Source organism: Chenopodium album, chromosome 3 (genome assembly GCF_948465745.1).
Source record: "Chenopodium album chromosome 3, dcCheAlbu1.1, whole genome shotgun sequence".
In the NCBI taxonomy this organism is placed as follows: domain Eukaryota; kingdom Viridiplantae; phylum Streptophyta; class Magnoliopsida; order Caryophyllales; family Amaranthaceae; genus Chenopodium; species Chenopodium album.
In genome coordinates, this window is record NC_137836.1 from 81624753 (window position 1) to 81652140 (window position 27388).

The window sequence follows — 27388 nt, forward strand, 5'->3', positions numbered from 1 at the left end:
TTTTTAGTTGAGGTGTAAGTGTATTGAGTTGAATATGAATAGATTCGAACGGGAATGGATAAGGGAAAATGTGTAAGTGTATTAAAATTATAATGCATACTAATATGTGTTTAATTTAATAATTACAATAATAAGGAAAGATTGAGGTTGGTATGCGTTGAGTCTGTATATGACTTAAATTAGGTTTATTAGAAACTATAAAGAAAAATATTAGTTTAAACGGGAAAAAAAATCAACAATTAATGAGTATATGATGTATGCAAGTAAACATACAGCTAATCGGGGTATGTATGTTCAATAGACGGCAATGGAAAATACGATCACGTGGGGGTACATCAAGTAAAGTTGTGATTAGGGATGTTAACACGTTAGTGGGGCGAGTCAGGGCCTGTTTTTCCTTTTCAGTTCAGCTCCAATAAGTTCATTTCAGTTCAGTTCCTAATTTCTTTCTCTCATAACCAATTCATTTCAGTTCACAGCTCAATAGTTCAGTTCAGTTCAATTGTTTTTAGTAAATTGGAACAAGCCCTTAGATAGGAGACATACCCCTAGAGCGAAAATAGAGATGAAAATCATACTCGATATGCATGGGTTGTGAACCGGTAATGCATCTTAAGTTATTCCCGCCTTGCCCTGTAACGAACTACATATATGTAACACCAAAAGCTAAAAATTACCTTATACCCATTTAAATTGAGAAAACAAACTTTAACAACCGAGTTCCATCTTTTGGATTCTCGTAAACTTATCCTACATCAAATTCAATGAAAATTTTGGTTCAATACTTGTTTAACAATTAAATTTTTTATATAACAAAGATAATAAGGTCCTGTTCTTTTGAGCAGGCAGAGCAACTTAAAAGAACAGGGTCTTAATGGACACATACAAGAATTTCAAGATGGGGATTAAGCGGGAGGTTGGGCAAGGAAGGCGGATGTGGATGCATATATATAACTTGTTTGGTGGGAATGATTTTAGATTTAAATTTGGTACATGGAGATAGGGATGGAAATATTAGGTGGCTTTGGGATGGGGATAAGAAGATCAGTATCCTCTCTCGCTCCATCCCATCCCTTATTGTGATCATGCTTCATTCAAATGCCTTAACAAGTAGAGATATATGAAGGATTTTGGAATTGTTCTCTTGGTTAAAAGCTTAGGGCCTAGGGTAATGTGACTACCCCGTGGGCCGTGGCTATGACTAATTGTTGTGGTGTTCTTGATTCTATATATTTATCATCTAACTAAAGTTGTTTGTCATTAGACTATATTGGTAAAGATTGCGATTATGTTGTTGTATTATTTCTACCCAATACTACGGTCAATCAGACCACAACGTGGTCATATGTGTTAAAATGTCACATTACTAATTAACTTTAAGTTGAGTCAGATTTATAATGCTATGTGAACAAAACAAAAATTAAAAAAAAAAATAAAATAAAATAAAAAATAAAAAATAAAAAAAAAGGATCAATTTATAATGAATATATATAGTTGAATACTTCTCTGCCATGTACAATTTTTTTATTATTATTATTTTTTTTTTTTTTTGTGCTTATTACAAGAGATATTAAAAGATTAAGATTTTTTTTTTTTTTTTTTTTTTTTTTAAAAAAAAAAAAAGCATGAACTTTGTTGATTTATCATGCATCAACGTTGAACATGGCATGTCCGACTCCGACAAACTAGACTTTATCTGTGGAAGTAAATTGATTTCTTTTTTCTTGTCTATGTATGCTATGCGCGGTTCATTGGTTTAAAAGTATACAAGTTGTATTCGATGCTACGGAGTAAGTAAGATGGCCCCAACACAAATAACTCATCTTGATGTATGATGCTCCTGCATTCCCTGTATTAGTAGCTCCCTCGAGTCTTTCGACTTATTAATTATAGTATACAAGGAAACACTTCTTCGTTTTTAACACATGCTACAAATTGAGTTTTTAATTAATGTATAATAATTAAGTTAGCTTGTTGCTTGTTTAATGAGAGTGAGGAGTAATTGTATTCAAATTATCAAATTAAACAACGTGTTGGAAAATAATTCAAACCAATTTTTTCATTAATTACATTAAATATAATCAATTTATCATTAAAGAAAAACCTGAAATAATTAAAATGACATTTTTTGGTTTTTATAAGAAAAACCTTTTATTTTTGTGGTTGTCATTGGTGCTAATTAAACACTGACCATAAACTTTAGATATATTAAATTTGTGTGCACCTCACCCCTCCAAGGATGAGTCACTTGCAAATAAAATGTCTTCATCCACTCATAAATTTAGTCCTTAATTAAGTTTGCAAAGTCGTTGGCTTCTATGTTACAATAAATTGAAATAATAAAAAACGAACAATATATAATTATAAGCAAAACTTTAATGAAATCCAATTTTATTGTTTTTGAATAACATTTTTAATAGAGGAAAAATCAACATGTAAAATGCAAGATCTCTTAGCCAATTCACAATGTTTTGTAAGGTGTTGTAAGAAATTTGATTGTTTTTACTTTCTCATTTTTAATTATTGCTATTGACACGGAGATAAATCATATAACCCTTTCTTATCTATTGTTCTCATTTTAATTTGTAATAAAATTCTCTTTTAATCATCCTAAAGAATATGATATATCAACCTTTGAAATCTAGAGTTTTTTTTATTTCCTTAACAAACATAAAATGGCTAAAAAAAAAAATTAAACCATATTAAATTATTACAAGTTGAGTAAGAAACATAATGTTTGAAAAGTTCTTTCATCATTGTATAGTACTTTGTATTGAATATGATCTACCTCTTATATGGAGCTTTTTTATTTATTATTTTTTAATTAATTAATTAATTTATTTATTTTGAAGGATCTTATACGGAGTATTTGTATAAACTGTTGACAACATAAGATACTCCTATGTGTAGTACTTCGTATAAATTATTTGTCAAGATAATAGACCAAAAGGCAAAATCCACCAAAATCAAACACAACTTAGAAAAAAAAAACAAAGAGAGAGATCTAAAAACTAAATTATCCTCTTCAAATTTCCAACAATAAAAAAAATTAAATACAAAATGAAAGAGAAAGCAGAGATCTTTATTTTTCTTTATTTTATTTTTTTTTTTTTTTGAAGGGATTTTTCTTTTTTTTTTTTAGTGACCATAATTAAAAAGAGAAAAGAAAAAAAAAGAAAAGGAAAGGAAGAAGGGTTACGTGTATGGCGGGAAGGGTGTGGAGGGCGGTGAGTGGGGTATTAGAAAATAAAAACCGGGTGTAAAGAGTCGGCAACACCCAGTTAGGTGGTCCCGTCACCCGTGGAACTCGCACGATTCAACCAGTTTACATCTCGTCAGCACCATATTTTTTTATTTTCTGTCACATCATCTGTAGTCCGATTTCTTTTTTTTTTTTGAAAAAAAAAACTTAGCATATCATGCTCTTTAAGTTATAAGGTGTACAGATTATCAAGGACTCTCTTCATCTTATAATTCTTTATCCAATTTTTGACATGTTTATCGACGTATGTATATGAATATGTCTACTCTACACTTTAAAGCTTTGTATTACTCAAATGCTCTATATGTATATAGAAAAAGCTTAATCTGTAATACATAACTGTTAAATGCAAACAATAAAATATATTTCAAATAATTTTTATAATTATTTTAAATATATTTCTATCTACCAAAAATTATTTCTTAATATTTTTGAAATTCTGGAAATAAAAATGTGTAAAATTATTAAAAAAATAATTTCTTTAATTATAATTACTAATTAAAAATAAATCAAAAAACAAAAAATCTCATCCATCTATTTTAATTAAATTGTAGTAGTCAAAAGTCATAAGACTACATTAAAAAGTTCAACAAGAATATATACCCTAAGAGAAATGAATGGTTCGTGCTGGCGGATGCACGATCCACATGGTGCATCTCTTCTAAAAAAAAGGCAGAAAGAACATTGCATAGAAATATAAAGAACATTTAGTTTAAGTGAAAAGAACATACTGTATTATTAGAATTGTAAAGAACATTGTATAAAAATGTAAAGAACATTCAGTTAAAGTGCAAAGAACATGTTATAAAATTGTAATGAACATAATGTGCAGTTAAATAATGTTCTTTATCTTCATGTTCTTTGATTGTCAGAATAATGTACTTTTATTTGTGACATATGTTAATTGTTTATTTTGAAATAGTTGAATAAAAATAATGCTCATTACAATATATTATCATTAGAGGTGATAAAAAATTTGGGTCGGGCTGGGCCTTAACATAATATCTCGTGTAAAACCGGGAAAATGTAGTGGGCTTTTCGGGTTTTTTCAGGCCGAGTTTGGATTTTTTAAACTAAAAATGCATTTTTAGGCTTGTCTAAACCCGCCCTATTTTCGGGCTGGATCGGGCCGGGTCGGGCCAAAGTTGATCACCTCTAATTATCATGTTTTTAATTAATATTACGGATGTTCTTTAGATATACATATAATGAACATGAAGTTGGATGTTTTTTTTTACAAAATAGGTATATGTTCTTTATAAAACAACTATATGTTCATTACAATACAACTATATGTGATGTTCTTTATGAAATAGCTATATGTTCTTTACAAAACAAATGTATGTTCTTTACTGAACAACGAAATTTTCATTCTGCGTTTTTAAAGAGAAAACGGATGCACGGAGCATCGTGCATCCGCCTCCATTGAAAAAATTTCAACCCTAAGAGGAATAAGGATGTAAGCGTGCATGTTACTATGAAAATGGGGCTAGTTTTAATGGAAATCCATCCCACCTCCTTTCCATTTGAGTGCAGTGGGGATAGGGTGATGGTGATAATGATAGTGATAGTTAAAGTTATATGTTGGCTGGAAATTAAATGGTCAAATAGCTAGTCTTGTACTTATTTTCAAAAAGATGAAATCGCAATTATGTCTCCTATAATTAAAGATGAAACCCAGGGCGGTATGAGAATCCAATGTGATAATCGGCTGGCTCGATTACCATCAATGTGACACATGAGTTAGTGTATGTTGATCAGCTGAATATTTGGGCGGGGGATGCGATCAAATTAAATGTGGATTACTTTTGACAATTAGATGAGATGCACAACATCAATAAATCATAGCATGTGATTTATTGGTCATCTCTTTCGGTATTAAACATTATACATGTGATAATGTTACAAGATCTCAGGTACTCCTATAATTTCATCAACTTTTCAAACTAACTCAAAGTCATCCATCCCAATCCACCACATCCATGGCTGTTAATTGCTAAAGTGTATATGTTAGTTTATGTTCAAGTCCACTCTTTCTACCGTTAATGACGCTTACTATTCACGTGCCAAACTATCAATCAACATGTATCGATCGAAGTTGTCATATATATATATACATACATATACAAACTATATAATAAAAAGAAATTATAAAGGCTTCTTTATTTAGTCTATTTCCTAGCTAGCTTAAATTCTTGTGATCCAACAAAATTTTCAGACGACATTCAGAAAGCAACCTTAAACTCCAATAAACTAGGACAATTGTCACAAAAATGAATGTTGATCATCCTAAATATCTCCATTCAGTCAAAACCAAAGAAGCCGCAGCTGTTGCTACTACTGCTGCTGCTACTGCTACTACTACTATTGGTGTCGCGAGTTGTAAGGTGGGGAGAAGGCGGAGGTTGATATCTCGAGAAGCTTCTAATTTGAGCAACTTGTCCATGGAAGCCGGGGGTGGTGAGTATCATGCACAAGAACCCGCGGCTGTGCCCTTTGTGTGGGAATCAAGTCCAGGTACACCCAAGCGCCACGTTATTATGAGGTCTTCTAATTATGATCATCAAGTTGATCACTTGTTTCCTCCCTTAACTCCCCCGCCTTCGTATCAATACAAAGGTAACAAATATTCAAGCACAAGAATAAGGCCGGCTTTTAGTTCTAGCAAGAAAAAGATGAAAGAAAATGATGGTAATAGTAACCTTATTCAATCAATATTTCCAAGATTGTCTTTTACTAGAGATCATTCTCCAACATTGTCATCATCCTCATCTACCAAGTCATCATCACGGCCATCAACTTCGAATTCTTCATCATCATCATCATCGCCGTCTTCACAATCGCGTTCCGTGGTGTCAACTCCTTCTCCTATACATAGGCAGAAGTTGTCATTTGAGTACCCTAGTGTAGAAGTAGAGGAGGAGGAAGAAGAAAGAGTAGTGGGTAGGAGTGGTTCCCCTGTTTCTACTCTGTGTTTTAGTCGTCTTTCTTGTTGCAATGCCAAGTTTCGAGGTCTCTACTCGACTTGGTTCTAGCTTAGATGAGCAATTCGCCATTGCAACACATTGGGTTACCATATATATGTTACATTTTTGTTTTTGCAAATACCAACCAATTAGTTCTGGTGATTCCTAATTAGATCCATTCGTATTATGTAAGTTTAGGATCTAGTTGCTTTAAGAAATACCCTAAATAATGCAAATATTTCAATGGCAAGGATGCTTAATAAATTACATATCACTCATCAATTGCTATCTAATACGTATGTACAATATAATATGTGTAAAAGCGTCATTAGAAATTGGAAATATATGAACATTTGTATATATTAATATATATCATTGATCACTATTTGTATATCTTGCTTGCATGTAACATGTAATTTAACTTGTAACAAGCCAAAATCACCATAATTTCCCCCCAGCTTTTTGGTTCTAAGGTTTACTCTCCCATCATGGATGCACTACATACGCCAAGTTGACAATGATTCAAATAATGAAGTTAGATCTTGACCAAAGCGTTATTATAAAGAGGCTAGATATACGCAAATTTACCCTTATACTATGGTGAATTGGTGAAGATAATACATGTAACACCTTCAGATCACCACACAGAAAATTATTGTTTAACTCTATAAAAGTAGTGCCTGAGTGTCAGTAGTATGTAAAATATACTTTCACAAGAAAGAATCTGATTGATTGTTATTTTGAATTTTGAAGTTTGAACGCTACAATCTTGAACATTAATATTTCCTTTTTATGCATGAGCTTAATTATCAAGCAATACTCTGTATGTATTAGATAAATAGCGAATGCTTAGCGCACAAATCGCTGTTGACTGATATAAGTTTTAGTTTGAATTGAATACAGAGCGACTGTACTGTGACTGACAATCCGGAGGACATAACATAATGTTTCGTCGTGCCATATCATGCGAGCTGTACGTAATGTCCGATGTCCCCGATTCATACACCACTGCACCCTCATAGCGCAGCTAGGCAGCATGTTTTCACTAATCAAGTTATTACCAAGGCATATTTTAATTAATCTGAGGCTTCATTTAATTTGCTTCTTGTTTTGTGGTTTAATTTGACTGGGTATCATCACTTGTATTAAGGTAAAACTAATAAACCCCTGCCATTGTAATTAAGTTGAACAACTACCACTGATTTTTGTGTTACTTCTTTATTCACTTGCTACTAAGACAGCTCGCTTTGAACTAACACTTTATTTGGGTCTTCCTTTGTTTATTTAATTTGCAGATTCTATTATATTTCCATGCATGCATATTTATGGTCAACGCACAAGAATCTAATAGTAATGGCTTCGATTTTAAGAATAACTTGCATGTGAGTTGAGACTTATTGTACATATCATAAAGTGAGAAAGAAGATGATGACAATCATATATATATACTTCGTATAAGACAACTAAATTTCTCAACCTATTATTACGAAATACTACTACGTATATGATTTTAAGATAGAACAGTATGTACAAGTGTATAATAATAAGGGAATCTCGATCAATATGTAGCAAGAGTGCAAGACTACCAACCTTGGCCTTCACTACAATATTTATTTAATGCATGCAGATCGTATCTCATAAACTCTATGTACATATCAATCTATTTATTCAACAGAGTCTTCTTTTATTCCAAGTTTTAACATGACAATAATATTTCCAAAAGGCCACAATATTTAAAGGTCCTTTAAATACTTATGTACTATGCATGTAGCTTTAATTTTAACTCAAAAAGGGCATGATAATTGTGAAAATAAGTAATAGCTTGTATAACTATATGATAAATGAATCTTATTTAAACCCTATTTTGTTTTCTTTTCCCTAGTACGAAGATAACAAGTATTTTTTTTATATAAGTGAAACAAAAGTTAAGTTTGATATATTTACTCCGTACTACTACCTTCATTATAATTTGCTCTAGCCACTTTTTATTTTAAATTGAGTCTACATTATTCTAAATTTTGAGAAGCAAACACTTGGCCAAATGATTGACTTTCTCTAAGCATCAAAAGGAATTTTATGCCCCGATCCGACGTCTCTCCTTTTGGACCACAGCCGCAATTTTTAGTGGTAATGGACTTAGTAATTATTTTAAGATCGATTACAAAATTTTACCTACAGTTCATTGTCATTGACTAATTGACTTGGTAATGAACATTTGTTTGACGGAATCGATGTAGTCATGAACAACTTAATGGATTGATAAGCCTTTCTAATATTTGTTGGATGCACCGTGTATCATTCATCACTTAAACATCATTAAGTCCGATATGATCAAGCGATCACACATACGTGTATGATATATCGATATATGTATGATGCATTAGGGCATGTTTTAATTTACTGAATTTAGCTGAACTGAACTGAGAGAAGAAAATTAGGAACTAAACTAAAAATAAGTTGAAGAGAACATACCCTTTGTAGTAAACTAGTAGTGTAGGACTATTAGTGCTATTCTCTTTACTTTAAATAGTCACTCGATATTATATCCAATGTATAAAAATATGTTTTTGTTAGTAATCAATAAATTTATTGAACACATACACAACATTGGATGATTGAAAATTTTAAGTTTGCAACTATGATTATTTGATCATTGCTGCTTATGTCATGTTTTACACCTTGGTTTATCATAGTATTCATAATTGCAATTAATATTAATTAATTGTAACATAATTGGGGTTTGGAAAATGGGATTTATAAATTGAGAGAAAAACCTAGTCACATGATGGCCGGTGAAGTTAGATTGACTGCAATAATATTCTTCATGTAGAATAATATAATTATAAAGTAATTAAGTATGCATGCAAGAAGGAAATGCTAATAAGTACCAAATTATTTAATTGGACACTCATGTGAAGTAGTTAATATAAGGTGTATGTAAATTACTTAATTTGAAACAACTGTGCGATTTCTTAGCCTTAATTTTCGGGTCAAACAAGAACTCATGAGCTCATATGAGTCATGGGTTTCAACTCTAAGCAACACCGGATTGTAAGTTTTAACAAAAAAATATACTTGTATTAAAATAAAGATAATTAAGCTAATGAGCAATATGTAAATTTGCAATTTTGCATTGTGTTGTGTTAGGTCTTAGGTTAATTTGTTTGATCCAAGAGTTCATACATCAACTTAACTAAAAATTTGACAATTAAAATAATGAGAAATTGTATTTTAAATTATGCTTTGCATTGTGTTTGATATACCTGATCATGTATAGTTTTTAAATACTATATACTTGTATATTCTTTCATTCATATAACTTAGAACCATAATACGTTATCGTTAAATCATATCTTGACGTTGATTGAAAATTACAAACAATTAAGTTAATGATACACAGATAAATCGAATGGTTAATTAATTTACAACCTTAAACATCACTAAGTACATATAAACCAACCTTTAAATTTGAAACATCTAAAAACAGTGAGTGTATTATGTTTAGTGGTTAGTATTTAGTAGCTTTGTTTGTACCCGATTGGATAATCTAAGTTGCCTCATTTTCTTACCTAACATCAGGATAGCGGCATTCTTGAGTCAACTACCTCTTTTGTTACTTTGTATGCTTTCCCGCTTAATCACTCTTCACTAATTCAAGTTTGAAGGCTTAGTAGTCACTACTCACTAGTCAGTCCTAATAATTATTCATATAAGGAAAAATTAGTCTAATAAGGTGTACCACAAATTAAATAGGTGCATAATTAACGTATAACCTTTTGAAAATTAAATTAATGGTCATTTAGTGTTATCTCTTTCAGATTTCACTTAACATAATGTTGCGGCCAAATCCACTAATTGGCCTGGGGTGAATAAGTAATAACATCACTCATAAATTATGACTTATTATTATGACATTATACGGAGCACAAATAAAACAAGAAAAAATGACGAGATTAGATTATAAAATTTGAATAATAGTCACCTCATAAGATTTAATCATACACTAACATATACGGATTATGGAGTACTCATTTAGTTACACTTTACATCCATTTTATATTACATATTTACACTTTGTATATGACAATGTGAAAATTGATCATATTGGCCAATTGCAAATTTTAATTAGAGGATTATGGTCTAAATTCAATTAAATCACAAATAGATTTCTCTAAAAAAAAAACCAAATATAAATTAAAATAATGCGGTCAATGATAAATTGGCTTTCATAGCCGTGAAGTAACCACACGTGGGGGAAGCATGAATCAGAGCTGGCATTACCAATATATTTTCATAATTTGTGTTCACTTTCCTTCTAATTTCCTCTAGAATTTTCTTTTTTGCGATCTCTTTTTGAGAATAACAAATTTCTTAATTAATTGTATGCAAGAACTACCGTATAAATTACGTACCATTTTATATCTACGTATTTCATCAATTATTTGGTGATACAAAAATAAAAATTGTGTTTTATTCGCTCCATTGATGGAATTTTGACTTTGCCTTTTAAGCAACCACCCTTTCTCTATCCCCCTCCACTTCTTACTTGCCTCCCTCTTCTTCTTCTACACAACATATGAATGTTCAGAGAAAGGTAAATGAGCCGAGCTGAGCTGAGTACTATCATATATAATAAACCTTTGTTTTAGTTGATTTAATTTACATGACCAATTCAATGTATATATATTGTATCGTTCTTATTTATTATAGTGAATTTTATATATAGATATTGACTTTTTTGTGTTGGTGACATTTTCAGGGAGAGATTTGAAGAGGAAGAAATAGGAAAAAGGATAAAGAGAGAAATCAATGCTTCAAAATCAATGGTGGCAAGTAATAATTGTTATGATAATAACAATAACAATAATAATCATCAGATAGTAGGAAGGAGATCGTACATGATGGGTGTAGGTCCTCCTCCACATCTAGGTACAACTTTGAACACCATCACCCCTTGTGCTGCCTGCAAGCTTCTCCGGCGACGATGCGCCGAGGAATGTCCTTTCTCCCCTTATTTCTCCCCTCATGAACCCCAAAAGTTTGCCGCCGTTCACAAAGTCTTTGGTGCTAGCAACGTCTCCAAGTTGCTCATGGTATGTCCTAGCTAGTCCAACTACTTTCACCAGCCTAACTTAAACTTCTCAATTTATTTTATTTTTTTTTCAATTTTTATATTTTTAATTTATTTACAATGGTTGTCTTCGCATAATTCAGAAGACAGCCATTGTAACAGAACAATCAGAACCAATATATTTTTATTGGTTCTGATTGTTCATTCTACTATATATGTTAACAGAACAATCAGAACCAATATATTTTTATTGGTTCTGATTGTTCATTCTACTATATATGTTATCATTGATTCTTTAATTTGCTTTAACGGTGTTTTTTTTTTTTTCTTTTATAGGAAGTTCCGGATAATCAAAGGGCAGACGCGGCCAATAGTCTAGTATACGAAGCGAACGTGAGGTTAAGAGATCCAGTATACGGGTGCATGGGTGCAATATCAGCTTTACAGCAACAAGTTCAAACATTACAAGCGGAGCTTAACGCAGTTAGGGCTGAAATTTTGAAGTACAAATATAGAGAAGCAGCAAATAACCTCATTTCTGCTACTAATAATGCTACTAATCATCCTCATCATCATCATAATCATCATAATAACAACAATAATTCTTTGGTTACTTCTGTTGCTGCCGCGGTTATTGCTGCTAGTTTACCACAACAGGTACAATCCCCTCCGCATCAGCCTCAGTCTCAGTCTCAACGAGCATCTACACCGCCTCCACCGGCTACTCCTCCTCCTCCGTCTTCTGCTTCAGTCGTGGTTTCGTCTTCATCCTCCGGTGGTGCCGCCTCCTTGTATACACCGCCACCCCCACCTCCTGATCATTCCGTTACCAACACCGGGTTTAATTCTATATCAACTAATAATCATAGTAGTGTTCCATATTTTGATTGATACTTTATGAGTTTTTATTTTTACCTTCACAAAACTGTAGTTTAGACTTAAAGACACTTTTTTTTCTACTATAACATTGTCTGTTAGTATTAGTTTAGATTAATCAAATAATTAAGGCAAAATAATACTGATACTACCTTGAACATTTGAGCTTACACAATATTTACAGCATCTATTTTATTTTTAACCATTAATGGAATCTTTGTTAGCCTTTTTAAAGAACCCGCAATAATTGTTTATCAATTTTATATATAAATGTGTACAACTTTCTCCGTTCCTTAAAGATTGCCTATAAGAAACGGGGTAGTATGCGTGCAATACAATAATATTATTTCCAATGGTTTTTTCTTCCTAGCTATTGAACAACGTTGACAAAAATGTTCTAAAATTTAATTAAGTACGTCCATTTCCTACCAATCTTATTAGTTTTCTTAGTACAATGTGAAAGCAAAGATTGATATGTTAATGAGACGGTGAGCAACAAAGGACGCAACTGCAACCAAAGATTAGTTATAATCTTTCTAAAATTAGTGAAGATAGAGACTGCATACCACATTTTACATCGTTCTCTGATACTCTCCGTATGATATATATTTTGCTACCATTGGGCTATTAGGTTTCTCAAGATTAAAGTGATCGACATGAAGGTGACATATATATGTACGATATGTTGGTCCACGGAATCATGTATGTACTCGGTATTGAACAAGCTTGGTTGATCACAGGTCGGTTTACCAACAATACATGTTTTATAGTCTAAACTTTAAACCGGTTATCATTTTTTTTAGATTGATTCAATTTTTTATGTCATGGTTAATATAGTTCGATTTATGTTGAAAAATGAAAACATAAACCTAATTATTTAGAAAAATGTGTTTTCTAACAAATTATACTTGAAGTTTATATCAAAGTCCATAGAATTTATTATCCTCCGATTTTATTATTTTAATCTGATGATGTAAAGCACAACAATATTCTCTGATGAAAAGGTCTTTATCGTTCCATCATGCATTTGATGTCACAAAAATGCTATGGCCGCTGGCTAATTTGGTTGATACTTTGTATATCAAATCAATTTTAACTTATAAATGGGAGCAAAATCTTTTAACCAAATTAGTATATAATACCAGTACAATAATTTCACTAGAAGTATGAGCTGTATATTATATCATAGTTTAATTTAAGTGTTATGCTATGCAAAATGTATGTAATATATATGATGTATATATATACTATTGTTGAACGGTCAAATAAAAATGGCAACAACCTTATTGAACTATATACAAATTGCGTTTCCTTAGCGTGGGGAGCTTATTACTTTGAGTAGGAATATGGGATAACAAAAACTAATCACTACTACCAAATATTGCACATCAATTTTAATACTTCAAAATTTATTTTTATTATTATTATTATCAAAATATTTCTTATTTAGATATGGGGAATCGTGCATGTCTACATACAATTACATATTGTACACGTATGCATTATGATCCGTATGAAAATCAGATAGATTTATACAAATGCGTATTTTAATTCTTAAATTTGTACCATTGTACGTTTGGAAACCTTAGAAAATGGAGAAGTTGTGATGGAATTTGGCGTCACGTCGTCATTGCTTAAACATGTCGCATCTATTAAGCACCTTTGATCTATAGTCTACAACTCATTAGTACAGAACTACAGATTACTAATTTTTTAAATTATTCAACAATTTAACAGCAATTTTCTGTTTATTAGGTCCAACCCTATTTGCGCTTCCTTGTGCCTAGAGCTGTCAATTCTTGGTTTGACACTCTGACCCAATAACTCAACCCAAATCCGAACCCGAGACTCGACCCAATTGGACTCATTTATCATATTTTTATTTTGTAATGACATTGTGAGATAGTTTTTTTAGCACAACCCTTACATTAACCTGAATCCAACCCATTTACCCGAATTGATAAGTCTAAATATTCCTATTTTCTTAGTCATATTTCATATTGGTAGAAAATATCGTATCATTGCAACTTAGGTTAAAAAATAAAAAATACGAGTATATAGCATGAGTCTAACAAAATATATTTTGGTCCCGAAGGTTACCAAAAGTGTCAAGTTTGTTTTACGGTGCTAATACTTGTAATGCACCTAGTCTGTTGTAGTCGATGCCATTATTACATGTTGTCGATATTAACATTTGTGAACAAATAAATATAGCAAAGGTAATTAAAACTCAGGCAGAAGAGATGTTGAGAATATAACACACAAAAAAGGGGTAATCACATGGTTAGATTAGCAGATTTCAATGCTGCTTTAATACACTAAAAACCCTAATATTAATCGTAAGATCCAGTTAAATAGTACTATTTGCTCAATAAATTAATTAACACAGCTTCTGGCTGAAAAGATTTAATTCAAAGCTAGTGGGACTTGGAAAATAGCAGATCATGTTCATGGGATGGTTGTATGGGATGGTTGTTTAATTTAGGATCTAGTCAGGCTATTTCATATATAAATTGTACTGCATAGTTTTCTGATTTTTGTCTATTGATTGAAATTAAGGTATAATTTAATTCTTAACCATATATTATAATCAACTATATAATTATTATTTTATATAATATTGACTCTTCCTCCCTTGTTCGTGCTAGCAATTAAGTCTTTCTTTGTTTAATTAATTTGAGATGATGACTTATAATACTATAAATAATCTAATGGAAACTAGGGTTATATTATAATTTAGTTTGAGGATTGTTAATTAGAGCCTGTTCACATTTACTGAACTGAGTTGAACTGAACTGAACTAATTGGAGCTGAGCTGAACTGAACTGAACTAAGCTGAAATAAATATTTTTTTAGAGAGGGAAATTAGGAGCTGAACCGAATTGAACTGATTGGAGCTAAACTGAACCGAACTAAACTAATTGGAGTTGCACTAAACTGAATTAAAATTAAGTAAATGTGAACAGACCCTTACTAGTGTGAACAACGCAACTTCCCATCAAGGCACCATATTTTAGAGGTGAAAGGTAGCAAATGGAGATGTTTTTGTACTCTAAAATGTCGACTTTATGATCTTGACAATTACTCTCAGAGACTTTATGTCAGATATATATACTATATATAGTTCTATGGGAAGTGAGAATCCAACTCCAACAATAATCCTTCGTAATTCGATAATAATCACGTCGAGGGAGAGGATTTAAGAATATTCACGGGTACATACCTCATTGCAAGTATGAGAAAATATAATCACGTTGAGAGAGGATTTTTTTAAGAATATTCACGGGTACATACCTCTTTGCAACTATGAGAAAATGTTAGATGATGGGACAATAATTTGCTAACATTATTTATGGGCAAATACAAGTTTATTTGCCAGATTAATAAATTGGCAATTTCTGTAAATATATTTTAAAAGTGTGGTCATTTATTCAATACTTTTGTACAACTGTCCAATTACTGTTGTAATTTGCATTTAGCAAATTACGCATGTACCCCTCAACTAGTACATGAAAAGACGCTTATACCCCCACTAAACAAATTTTGTTTTTACGAAAGATAAACTGGGCACGACCCTTTATTTATTAGGGCTTGTTTGGCATCAGTTTTGGTTTTCATTTTCCTGTTTTTTTGAAAACCAAAAACCAAAAACAGGAAACAAGAAAAAGGAGTTTCCACTTTTCTGTTGTCAGTTTTCATAATTATCATAATTTTAATAAGTTTATATAATTTTTGATTCATTATGGGACTCATATCATATACTTTTAGAGAACAAAAAACCAAAAAACAGAAAACCATAACAATGCCAAACGAACCCTTAGTAAGCCGTTTTGTTTTTAGAAAAAAAAAATGTTGCCACGTCACACATGAAAGCAATATTTTTATAACCATAGTACCCTACAATTCTACAAAGGTTAGAGGCTGAATAAGAGTCTATTATTGTAGATCCGGGTGTATAGTATACTCGGGGTCATTTGATCATTCAATCAACAAATGAGTAAAAACATTATTTGCTCATTTGTTGATTAAATAAGCAAATGATCCCGATGTTTATATAACAAACCCTACTAATTTGCCTGATTGGGCTCTTTTGCAAGCAATTTTAAGACAATAACTAATCATTAATAAAGATTAAAGAAGTTACGGAGTACATTAAAGATAGCAGCAAATATTTGGACACAATAATACATGAGTAGGCCCAAGTGCCCAACCTACCCAACCCATAATTATATACCCCTAGACTCTAGTGTAGCTATCTATTCCTACACCCCCTTCCTAAACAACACCTAAACAATCCCAATAACCCAACTTTCTGCAATTGTGTAGTAACTGCACAATAACCACACTTTTTACCCCCTCATTAATTTTTTTTAAAGAAAAAAAAAATCATTTCATTTTCTCTCTCCTTACCCATTTTTCTCCATTTTCTCTCTCTACACCCATTTTGTATTTTCTCTCTCCAAACCCATTGATATACTTTTTCTAATAGAAAATTTCTACGAATTAGTGACAAATTATCAATAAAAATTGTTCAATCATTACAAAATTCAACAAAACAAGGTCGAAATTCGAAAAAAATAAGATATTTTGTTTATATTTGGTTCAAAAACAAGTATGAACCCTAGGTTTTACTAAATTTTTGTTGTTATTGTATTTCAAAACAAAAATCGAAACATCAACAATGGAAAATGCATCAACGTAAGTATTTGCTATATTTTTAGGAATTTTTGTTCAAAAACTAGTCAGTTGATTTTTTTTTTTTTGTACAGTGAAGAAAACAGTTCCAAATAAGGAAAACATATGTTCTGGAAAAATTTAAGTATTAATAAAATTAATTCGTTGTGAATTTTTACTTTTGATAAATGTTCATTTTTATTTTGATAAATGCTCATCTATACATTTGTATACTATTATTCATATGTTTTTTTTTTTTTTTTTTTTTGAAAAAACTATCATTTACATATTAATAGATAATTAATATAAATGCTCATTTATTTAATAATTCATAGTCATTCGTGTAATAATGTTCATTTTTTTCATAGTCTGAAGTGGAAAATTATTTGACGAATGTTCATTTTTTATTTTGGTAAATGTTCAATCACACAATAGTATTTGGTCATTCACAATTTCATATATTAACATACGATTATTAGAAATTTGATAAATGTTCATATTCTTTTGTTATCTACTTCAAATGTTTCATGAACATTTCAATTTTGAATATTTCAATATATGCATTTTCTCATATGAATATATGGTCAATTAGGGCCGGCTATCCCTGACCCGACCCGATAACCCGAACGAACCCGACCCGAAGTTACAGAGAGAAACCCGAACCCGACCCGATCCGAACCCGAATAACCCGAATTCGACCCGATTTGACCAAAATTTCATATTTCGTAATAATTTTAAGTTTTGCACTATTTTTTATTATTTCTAAGCATAACCCGAAATTGACCCGAAATCTGACCCGAACCTGACCCACTGACCCGAATTGCCACCCCTGTGGTCAATCACATATTGATATATAGCTTCAAGAGTTCATTCGCGTATATATTTCATGTTCATCAATTGTTATCTTTCATGCATGATCATTTTCAAACTAATATATGCTCATTTATAAAGAAATAGTTGTTCATTTTCATATTGAATACGTAAATATGTTCATTTATGTGTTAATAGTTGTTCATTTTTATATCGATAAATGGTCATTTCCATACTAATATATATTCATTTATATACTAATAGATTTTCATTTTCATATCAATCATGTCAATTGTTATATTCACTCATTTTCATATTCATATAAATATTGGTTCAATTTAACACTTATTCTGATATTGCTCAAATCTAATACATTAATTTTTTTTCCTATTAGTTAAACAAAGAATCGTAGATATAGTGAGTTAGATCACACAATAGCAAGGAAAAAGGGAAGACATTACAGCAAAAATAAGGAGATCAATAAGGCATGGATTCGTCCAGCAACATGAACCAATAACATGGGCTTGGATTTTTCAAATTCGGATCGAAACGTTTATTGTGTTGGATAATATGTGTGGAGTTGTATTTTAAAATATAATATTTATTTTCATATTAATAGATATCCATTTTCATTCTAATCATTTCATTTTAATAGATAGATTTACATTGCAATAATAATGATATAAGATGTTAATTTATTAGATGTTTGTTTAAGTTTTAATATATTTTATTATATATAGAAAAATGTACAATTAATTTTTAATATTTATTCATTGTCATACATAAAGTTATTCATTTTGTAAGACACATATGTTCACTTTTAAATAATTATATGTTCATATTTATAAACATCTATTTTCATTTAGATATATATTTATTACAAAGTACAATATTTATAAACATGGTTATTCACATATTAATGTATATATGTTCATTTTCAATTCAATACACGTGTTATTATTATTATAAAGAAGACTAAAAGACAGTCAATTAAATTACTCAGCAATACCAATAAAATAGTGTCTATCCTATAAAACATGCATCAGATGCATGTAATTTTTTTTTTTTTTTTTTTTAAGGAACAGATGCATGGTTGTTCAAACAAAAATTTATTATGTAAAAATTGTTCATTTTTATATTGATAAATGCACATCTTCATTATGATTCATTATCATTTTATTTTTAACAATTAAATGTATTTATTTTAAATAAAAATATACATATACTTAAATGTTCATTTTGATACTAAAACACCTATTATGTCATGAACATGTTAATTTTTTTTTTTTTTATAAAATATACTTCGTATTCTAGAATGTAATAGTAAACGTTTACGCATATATAAATGAACATTAAAATAGTACATATTCATGTTGATATATATTCATTTGCATATTAATGAATAGCCTATAACATATCTTAATACTTGTATGTTATTAATTTTTAGATATAGAGTTATTTGTTCATAATAAATTTGTAATACTTGAAGGTTGTTTGTTTTTATTGATCACTAATAAATTTGTAAATGATACGTTAACCATAATCGGTGAATTTTAATACTCCATGATTAGATGTTCAATTATAAATAATTAAATGTTTATTTACAATCATTAAAAAATATTGTTCATTTATAAACTAGTACATGTTCAATTACGGTGTATAAAAGTTTTCCAATAATTTTTCCTATTCAATTTTCGTAAATCACGAATACAGGACTGCTGCAAAGATCAATAATACTCAATTTTACCAAATTGAACCTACTAACAATCATTTAAAAAAACAAAAACAACAAATAATACAAAAGTAACAACCTACATTGCCAATAACAATAGCAATAACAAATGTAATTGAATAGGAAACATACAACTAACTAAATTCAAATCAATAAAATCGAAATAATTGCAATCAAATAAAAAAAACACAAATATATAAACCAATTGAATAGAAGAAATTGCAATCAAACCATAAATTTAAACTAGATAAAAAAAAATCAAAATAAAAATACAACTATAAGAAAATGGAGAAAATAAATCTATAAAATTGACTCCATGGAATTGAGCTCGAAATCTCCATGGAAGAAGAGAGAGGGGAAAAAAACAATGGAGAAAGAAGATGAAATCAGTGAAAACAAGGAGAGAGAAAATGAAATTGGTGAAATGAGGAGAGAGAAAATGAAGCAATTTGGTTATGTAAAAATATTTACATACTTGCTTGATTAGAAAGTAAAGAAAGAGGAAAAAAAACCAGCAAAAGATGTCACTAGATGATGAAATGACGTAATATAGAGGGGGGTGTAGGGGAAGCTGCATACACTAGAGTCTAGGGGAAAATTTGTACCCAACCCAAGTTGTGAAATTAAGTAAGGAAGCCATGAAGTATAACTTGTTCCCTGGCCCATAACCCAAGCCCATAAGAAACAATGCAAAAGAAAGCTTCATTTTTATTGACCAGAAATTTCTACAATTGAAAACAATATTATGTCACACTTGAAGAAAAATTGTTGTGCTTCCCTCAGTAGTACAACCAAAAATAATTTCACAACCCACACAAATAATAATTAAAATTTGGTACCTAGCTAAAACAAATTCAATTTTGCTGATTATGCAAACTTTTTTTTTTCTTTCTATAACATGATCATTCTTCTTGGTTGATCAACTTAATTGGCCTTCCTACAATTCCTCCTGATTTCGCCTTGAGAGCCGGTGAGAGGGCTAATATCACCCATCTTGATCATGGCAGTGGCGAAATCTGACCTAAAGAATCCAGGATTATTACTGAATGATCGAACGATGGAATCAGTTGCTCCACCACTATATAGCTGCTGGTCTGAATGTAGCAACCCCCTCTTGGTAACGAGGTTTGTGTAATATTTGTTATCGAAATGAGTAGGACTCTGAAAGTCTAAGGGAGCGAGGTTGTTGTCGCCCTTTCCACTTGTTCTAGGACAGTTCTTTTGCCTTGTGCTTGCAAAAGAAGCAGCGATTGTGCTTGTTTCATTGTATATGTGTGCTCTGAATGTTGTACACCTTGCCTGTCCTATTGTGTGTGCTCCTGCATCATAATAAATAAAAATATTAGTCACATGTATATATACATGATACACTACTTGCTAGTTTAAAGGTACTTTGTGTTAGTGTATACATCTTGGTGACCGTGAAAATCCAAATTGATTATTTCGGGATGGAAAGAGTATAATTTGATTGACTCAATAATATATTCATTTAAAGAAGTAAAACCATACAAACTATATAAACTATGAAAGTCAGAACAGAGGTGTGTATATATACCAGATAAGGCAACCATATCTTTGGCTGAAAGACCATGAGATTGAAACCGAGAAATGAGACTAGTAAGGCTAGAGCTCGGGGGTGGTATTCCGTTGTTGGCAGCAGTCTGGCTTGCTGTCTTGGAATCGCGACGCCCTAGCTTGACATTCCAGTTAGGACCACCAAGCTGCAATAGATAGTAACAAGAACATCCAATTAGTTACATAGCTTTAATTATTGTTACAAATTTACGAAAACTCGATTGCCTAGCAAGTATTAAAGGGTATAGGAGCTTACTAGAGCGACAGAGTCACGGGAAGTAATGGCCAGGATATCAGCACAAGATACAACTCCGGGACAGACCTCCTCAACTTTGGACTTGATTTCATCAATCACATTGAATCCTCTTGCTGAGTTCAAATTTGGAGCTGCTGATTTCTCTCCTTTGAAAGACGAGGTATCTGTTGGGTTTGAGAGTGTGGAGAACGGTTCAAGAAGGCAAAGGGGGGTGCATAGCTTAGGAGTTTAAGCTATGGGCTATTGCTTGGTGTTAAGCAATGGTGGATGACAAAGGGTTGACTTAAATTGACCATATCTCAAGATCTAGAAGTGATATTGAGATGATTCAAGTTGGAGGTGATAGCTCGTCTCAAGAGCTTTCCAACGACTGGTCATAAGCTTAATTTGGCCAAGAAACGAGGAAGATATGGCTGTTTTACGAGAAGCTGTTTTGCAGGGGAAAGCGGAGCGGCCGCTCCTCTTGTGGGAGCGCCCGCTCCTCTCTATGGGAGCGCCCGCTCCATAGAGGCTCGTTTTGCCTTTTCTTCCAGTTTAATGGTGCGGCCGCTCCTGTCCATTGGAGCGCCCGCTCCACTGGGTTTCTCGGGGCTCTGTTTTTTGCGTTTGAGCCTCGGTTTTACGGTCTTGATTTCTCCTTTGCTAGTTACTTATAATCTTAGCCCTTGGATTATATTTAGCACTATATATACTCTTGTATTGTCATTGTAGAGAGAAATAAGAAGGAGAAATAAGATGAGGGGAAAGATGTAGAGATAGAGAGCCTCATGTAAACCCAAACACTTAGGGTTTGAGTGTTTGAGAGGGTGAGTTGGGGTGGGAGCTTTAATGGTAATTAAAGCTTGTAATCTACATTGTTCTTCATCAAATTGTTACTCCATAGTGGATTGGTGGGTTTTTCTCCCGGTTCTCGGGTTTCCCACGGTAATTCTCCTTTGTCTCGTTTATTACTTGTTTTTCCGTCTTCATTGTTGTTAATTGTCGTTAATCGCAAACTTAGCTAGCACATTCGTAATCCTTTCAATTGGTATCAGAGCCAAGGTTGTTTTGGCGGTTTTTTAGGGTTAGTTTGTGTGGTATGCTTGTTGTTTGTGATTGGAAAGTCCAAAGATTGAATTTTTGGTGTTAAATTTTCAATTTTGCTGTTGTGGGTGTTCAAAATTTGAGTCTTTGGTATGGATTTCAATTGGTTGTTATTGAAATTGAAAAGTCTTGAATTTTGTGTTTGATTAACAATGGAAGACGGAGTAGGAGGATTGGAAACTATGGAGTGTTGATGTTGGAGTTGAAGGATTTCAAAAATTTCCCCATATTGATATCCGGTAGTAAACTCAACATCATTAGTGGCTATATGGTGTGTGTGAGGGAGGGCCATGGAGAAATTGTTGAGGGAACTCGGTTGAAGTTCATGGGACAATGGAGTGGTGCCTTGTAACCTTGGGAAACACATGGGTAGTCATGAGGGGTGTGTTCTTTGCGGAGGCATGGCTTGGTCGGATTGCCATTGAGGAAGAGCCATGGTTTTGGTGTTTCAATGGTGGAAGATGGCCGGGAAATGCATGTCAAGTGAAGGGGTCTCACATGGGTTTTGTGAGGTGATGTGAATCTTTGCGGTAGGCATTGTTGGTTGGATTGTCATTGGAGAGAAGCCGTGGTGTTCGGTGTTTCAATGATAGAAGAAGACCGGAAAGACGTGCCAAGTGAAGGTGTATCATGAAGGCTCACATGATGGTTGTGAGTGGTGAATGCACATGTGGTTTAGCATGTGTGAAAGGCAAGTATGGGTGTTTGTTGAGGTGGGAGCATGGTAGGAGTGTTCCATCAACAAAAGGAAAATGCCCAAAGGCTTGTGTTTGTCACGGAGGGTGAGTTTGTGTGGAGTGCGGTTGGAGTGCTCGGAGAACTTGGAAAATCCCTTGGATAACGTGATGTTTATCAAAGTTGGTGTAGACTTTGATGTTTGCTTCCTCGGTTGAGAGGAGGTGTCATTTCCTTGGTGTAGAGGAAATGGGTGTGTTGTTGAGGTTGGTTGAGATCTCAATGTTTGCATTACCTTCTTGGTGCGTAGAAGGTAGTGTGTTGGAGTTGGTGTAGACTCCGGTTTGCTTCCTTGGTGTAGAGGAAGTGGTGCTTTCTTGGTGGAGAGAAAGTGGTTTATCAAGATTGGTGTTGATCTTGATGTTTGGTCTCCTTGGTGTAGAGGATTTGTGTTGGTCTCCTTGGTGTAGAGGAGATGGTGTTTCCTTGTTGAATAGGAAATGGTTGTGTCGAAGTTGGTGTAGACTTCGGTGGTGTTCCTTGGTGAAGAGGACATGTGTTGCACACATGGGTATTGTGTGTGGAATAGCAAGTGGAGCAAAGGATGTTTTGTTCGGGTGGGAGCATGGTGAGTTGTTCCAAGAGCAAAGAAGGATTCCTTTGGCTTGTGTCTTGTTTTAGAGGGTGTGTTCGGTTTAGAGCATGGTGAAAGTGCTTGGAGAACATGGCAAAGTCCCTCGGTTATGTGATGGGTTTGTCAAGGTTGGTGAAGACCTTGATGTCACTTCCTTGGTTTAGAGGAAGTGGGTTTGTTTTCTTGGTGTAGAGAAAACGGATCTTTGCTATGGTGATTAGCAAAGATGTTGATGACAATGGTTGGCTCATTGTGTTGGTGTGATCTTGTGATGATAAGTCGATTTCCGGGTTGGGAGATTGTGAGGCTTATGGAGAGATGTTGGTGCACAATGGAGAAGCCATGAGAGTATATGTGTAGTGTGTTTGTTCTCACACTTGAACCGATCTCCAGGTGGGAGATTGTTGGGTTTGAGAGTGTGGAGAACGGTTCAAGAAGGCAAAGGGGGGTGCATAGCTTAGGAGTTTAAGCTATGGGCTATTGCTTGGTGTTAAGCAATGGTGGATGACAAAGGGTTGACTTAAATTGACCATATCTCAAGATCTAGAAGTGATATTGAGATGATTCAAGTTGGAGGTGATAGCTCGTCTCAAGAGCTTTCCAACGACTGGTCATAAGCTTAATTTGGCCAAGAAACGAGGAAGATATGGCTGTTTTACGAGAAGCTGTTTTGCAGGGGAAAGCGGAGCGGCCGCTCCTCTTGTGGGAGCGCCCGCTCCTCTCTATGGGAGCGCCCGCTCCATAGAGGCTCGTTTTGCCTTTTCTTCCAGTTTAATGGTGCGGCCGCTCCTGTCCATTGGAGCGCCCGCTCCACTGGGTTTCTCGGGGCTCTGTTTTTTGCGTTTGAGCCTCGGTTTTACGGTCTTGATTTCTCCTTTGCTAGTTACTTATAATCTTAGCCCTTGGATTATATTTAGCACTATATATACTCTTGTATTGTCATTGTAGAGAGAAATAAGAAGGAGAAATAAGATGAGGGGAAAGATGTAGAGATAGAGAGCCTCATGTAAACCCAAACACTTAGGGTTTGAGTGTTTGAGAGGGTGAGTTGGGGTGGGAGCTTTAATGGTAATTAAAGCTTGTAATCTACATTGTTCTTCATCAAATTGTTACTCCATAGTGGATTGGTGGGTTTTCCTCCCGGTTCTCGGGTTTCCCACGGTAAATTCTCCTTGTCTCGTTTATTGCTTGTTTTCCGCCTTCGTTGTTGTTAATTGTCGTTAATCATAAACTTGTTAGCACGTTCGTTAATCCTTTCAGTATCATCCAATAGAATTGAGCCATCACACCCCTGTAATGTTCAACAAATCATGATTATTATGAAAACTATTGACAAAAAAAAAAAAATGATCATGCAAGCCATTCCTAGATATTTAATTATCTAGCATATATTGATATGTAGTAGCTGTATTATGAAAACTTACATTCAAAATTTAAATTTCGTAATAATGTTAAGTAGAACAACACTAAGCCCGGCTCCTAACCTTGAGGTTGGAAGGTTAGTGTTACAGCTTTTCAAATAGAAAGAGGGAATGAAGAAATATACGCATTAGATTAAATTTTAAATTTGTACATGTTTTTTTTTAAACCATAAGAATTAAATTTGAGTAAAAGGATGTTTAAAGTTGCGAATTAATTAAAAAAAAAGACAGAGTTAATTTACATTGACAAAACAATCATGGAAGAAAAGTCGGAGAAGAGAGGCGCCCATGCGAGGTTCCTTAGACACGGCAGATTTAACAACGGCACGGACGGTCCCGAAGAGCTTAGGACATGACTTAGAGTAGAAATTGGGAGAGAGCTGAGCAGAGGAAGTGCCTATGAAGAGCACAAGAAAGGATAAACAGACTATTGTAATCAAATTGGAAGTTGAACTACTTGAAGAGGCCATTTCTTACGTCTAGTTAGTTATTTTGCTAGAAAAGAAGGTAAGATGAGCTAGTACAACAAAATAGAGTAGATAAGGTGGGTGTATTTATAGAGACGAAAATACTAGGATCTTAGAATTATGGCACTTTGGACCACCTGGTTTTACCTACTGCTGTGCATGTTCATTGAAAGTTCCATGCATGAAATTATCTACTATGACTGCTCATGACGGCCTACCTCCATTCACCCATTTTTATTATAAGTTTTGATTATTACATTTAATTAAACACTAAATTAAAGAGATTTTAATTATGAATTTGGTACTCCGTATTTAATTTAATTGAGTGACCAAAAAGAAACAATTTTACTTCCTAAATAACTTCACAATCACACAATGTACTACCGGTCATGTACATGGACTCTTGGAGGACACATCCAATGCTTTGAGTCATTCGTTTTACGACTACATTTTCAGTTTAATTACTACATATTGAAATGTTATTGGTTCATAGTTCTTAACTAGTTAAGGTAAGATAATATGAATTCGGCTCTATAAATATTGATTAAAATTTATTGCGTACAGTATATCAATCATGGTTACTCCGTATTACCTAGTAGCATGCTGCTAAAGAAAATTTAGCAACAATAAGCAAGTGTTTATAAGAAGCAATTTCAAAGAAATGGGGTCCACTAACAAAGCCTTGATATGCAAATTTGTTGAGGCTGCGCTGCTTTAGATCATCAGTGATAAAGATGTCGTAACAAAAATTATTTGACTCTCTAAAAACATGCATGTTTGATCACCAATTGACTTTGTCTTATGTTGTATGATTAGCCTTTTATCTTATCTTTAAATTTTACTGTACAATTTTACTTTTTAGTTACGTATTAGAGAATTTAATGTTTGACATTCTACTTTAATCAATATGATTAAATTAGTTAGAGAATATATAGCAGCCGACCAATTATATCTTTGCATTTGTAGCAAAAAAGAAGATTAAGCAGACCAACAACCGGACAATATCTTCGTTAAAATAATTGTTCTTTTGAAGAATAACTCTAAACTTTTGAAATTTTGAATGTATAAAAATTAAAAGGGGTTCAAAAATTTAAAGTAAAATCCGATCCCCTCATAATTGGCATTCCTTGTTTGCCTTCTTCAATGAAGATGGAAAGCTAAAGACAATTTTTCATTATATTTCCATTTTAATCTTTATTATGACCCGTGATTAATTACTAATGTCCGATCGTGTATAGTTTTAAGACTCTCATCAACCCCTCCTGATCAAGGAACTGACTTGATTATGCGAGCTTGTTTTGTTTTTTATAATAACTGTATATAACCTTCTTATCATTTATATAAATTTGCTTCAATTTCGGTGTCACGTGTTTTTCCAAAAATAAAAAAATAATAGTACGTGTATGTATTGTGATGACTTTTAATTTGAAGATAATAATATATAATATATGTGTTACACTCTGATGTAAGCCGATAAGATTTAATTGTAGAACCAATTTGTAATTTATTAAGTCCACATATTTATGTGAAAGTAATTAGCACCTCCTCAAGACCTGAACTATATGCGAATTATTCTTTTCACACTAGTTATATATTAATTGTAGTAATATTTTTAATTCAAACATACAATTCAAGTGATTATGTCCTCGTCCAAACCTAATGGTTGACTATAATACTTTCAGTGGATAATTGATGCTTAACACCCATAGTTTAGATCCTATCAATTTAATTCTTATCCTCCAACGTCTAGCATCTAATAATTGGTGCACCAATCTACATCTATCTTGTTTGAAAATTCTGCTACAAAAGACTGTTACTAGCTCATCAATTTGTTCTTTACAATTATATAAATCATCAAGCTAAGCTAGGTGCCTAATAACACATAC

The 27388-nt window shown here is 32.7% G+C and overlaps 2 protein-coding genes across 2 annotated transcripts; one reads left to right on the forward strand and one right to left on the reverse strand.

Annotated features, from left to right (window-relative positions):
* The first annotated feature begins 10689 nt into the window (after window positions 1-10689).
* Window positions 10690-12384, forward strand: LOC145619608 (LOB domain-containing protein 15-like). Its single transcript, XM_081674321.1, has 3 exons — window positions 10690-10822; window positions 10988-11321; window positions 11636-12384. The coding sequence occupies exons 1-3, from the start codon at window positions 10809-10811 to the stop codon at window positions 12188-12190; spliced, it is 903 nt and encodes a 300-aa protein (XP_081530447.1). The 5' UTR covers window positions 10690-10808; the 3' UTR covers window positions 12191-12384.
* Window positions 12385-20079: 7695 nt separating this feature from the next.
* Window positions 20080-25680, reverse strand: LOC145619618 (peroxidase P7-like). The gene is made up of 5 exons (XM_081674331.1): window positions 25278-25680; window positions 24874-24905; window positions 21223-21382; window positions 20947-21112; window positions 20080-20710 (listed from the first exon to the last, which is right to left on the reverse strand). The coding sequence occupies exons 1-5, from the start codon at window positions 25503-25505 to the stop codon at window positions 20316-20318; spliced, it is 981 nt and encodes a 326-aa protein (XP_081530457.1). The 5' UTR covers window positions 25506-25680; the 3' UTR covers window positions 20080-20315.
* Window positions 25681-27388: the final 1708 nt, after the last annotated feature.

Excerpts from the sequence above, each read along its gene's own strand:
- LOC145619608 (XM_081674321.1), top strand. Across the intron at positions 11,322-11,635 it reads ACGTCTCCAAGTTGCTCATG|GAAGTTCCGGATAATCAAAG; the intron begins GTATGTCCTAGC and ends TTTCTTTTATAG.
- LOC145619618 (XM_081674331.1), bottom strand. The coding sequence starts at position 25,505 with ATGGCCTCTTCAAGTAGTTCAACTTCCAATTTGATTACAATAGTCTGT. Across the intron at positions 21,383-24,873 it reads TCAATTCTATTGGATGATAC|CTCGTCTTTCAAAGGAGAGA; the intron begins TGAAAGGATTAA and ends CCCAACAGATAC. Across the intron at positions 21,113-21,222 it reads CCCGTGACTCTGTCGCTCTA|CTTGGTGGTCCTAACTGGAA; the intron begins GTAAGCTCCTAT and ends TATCTATTGCAG.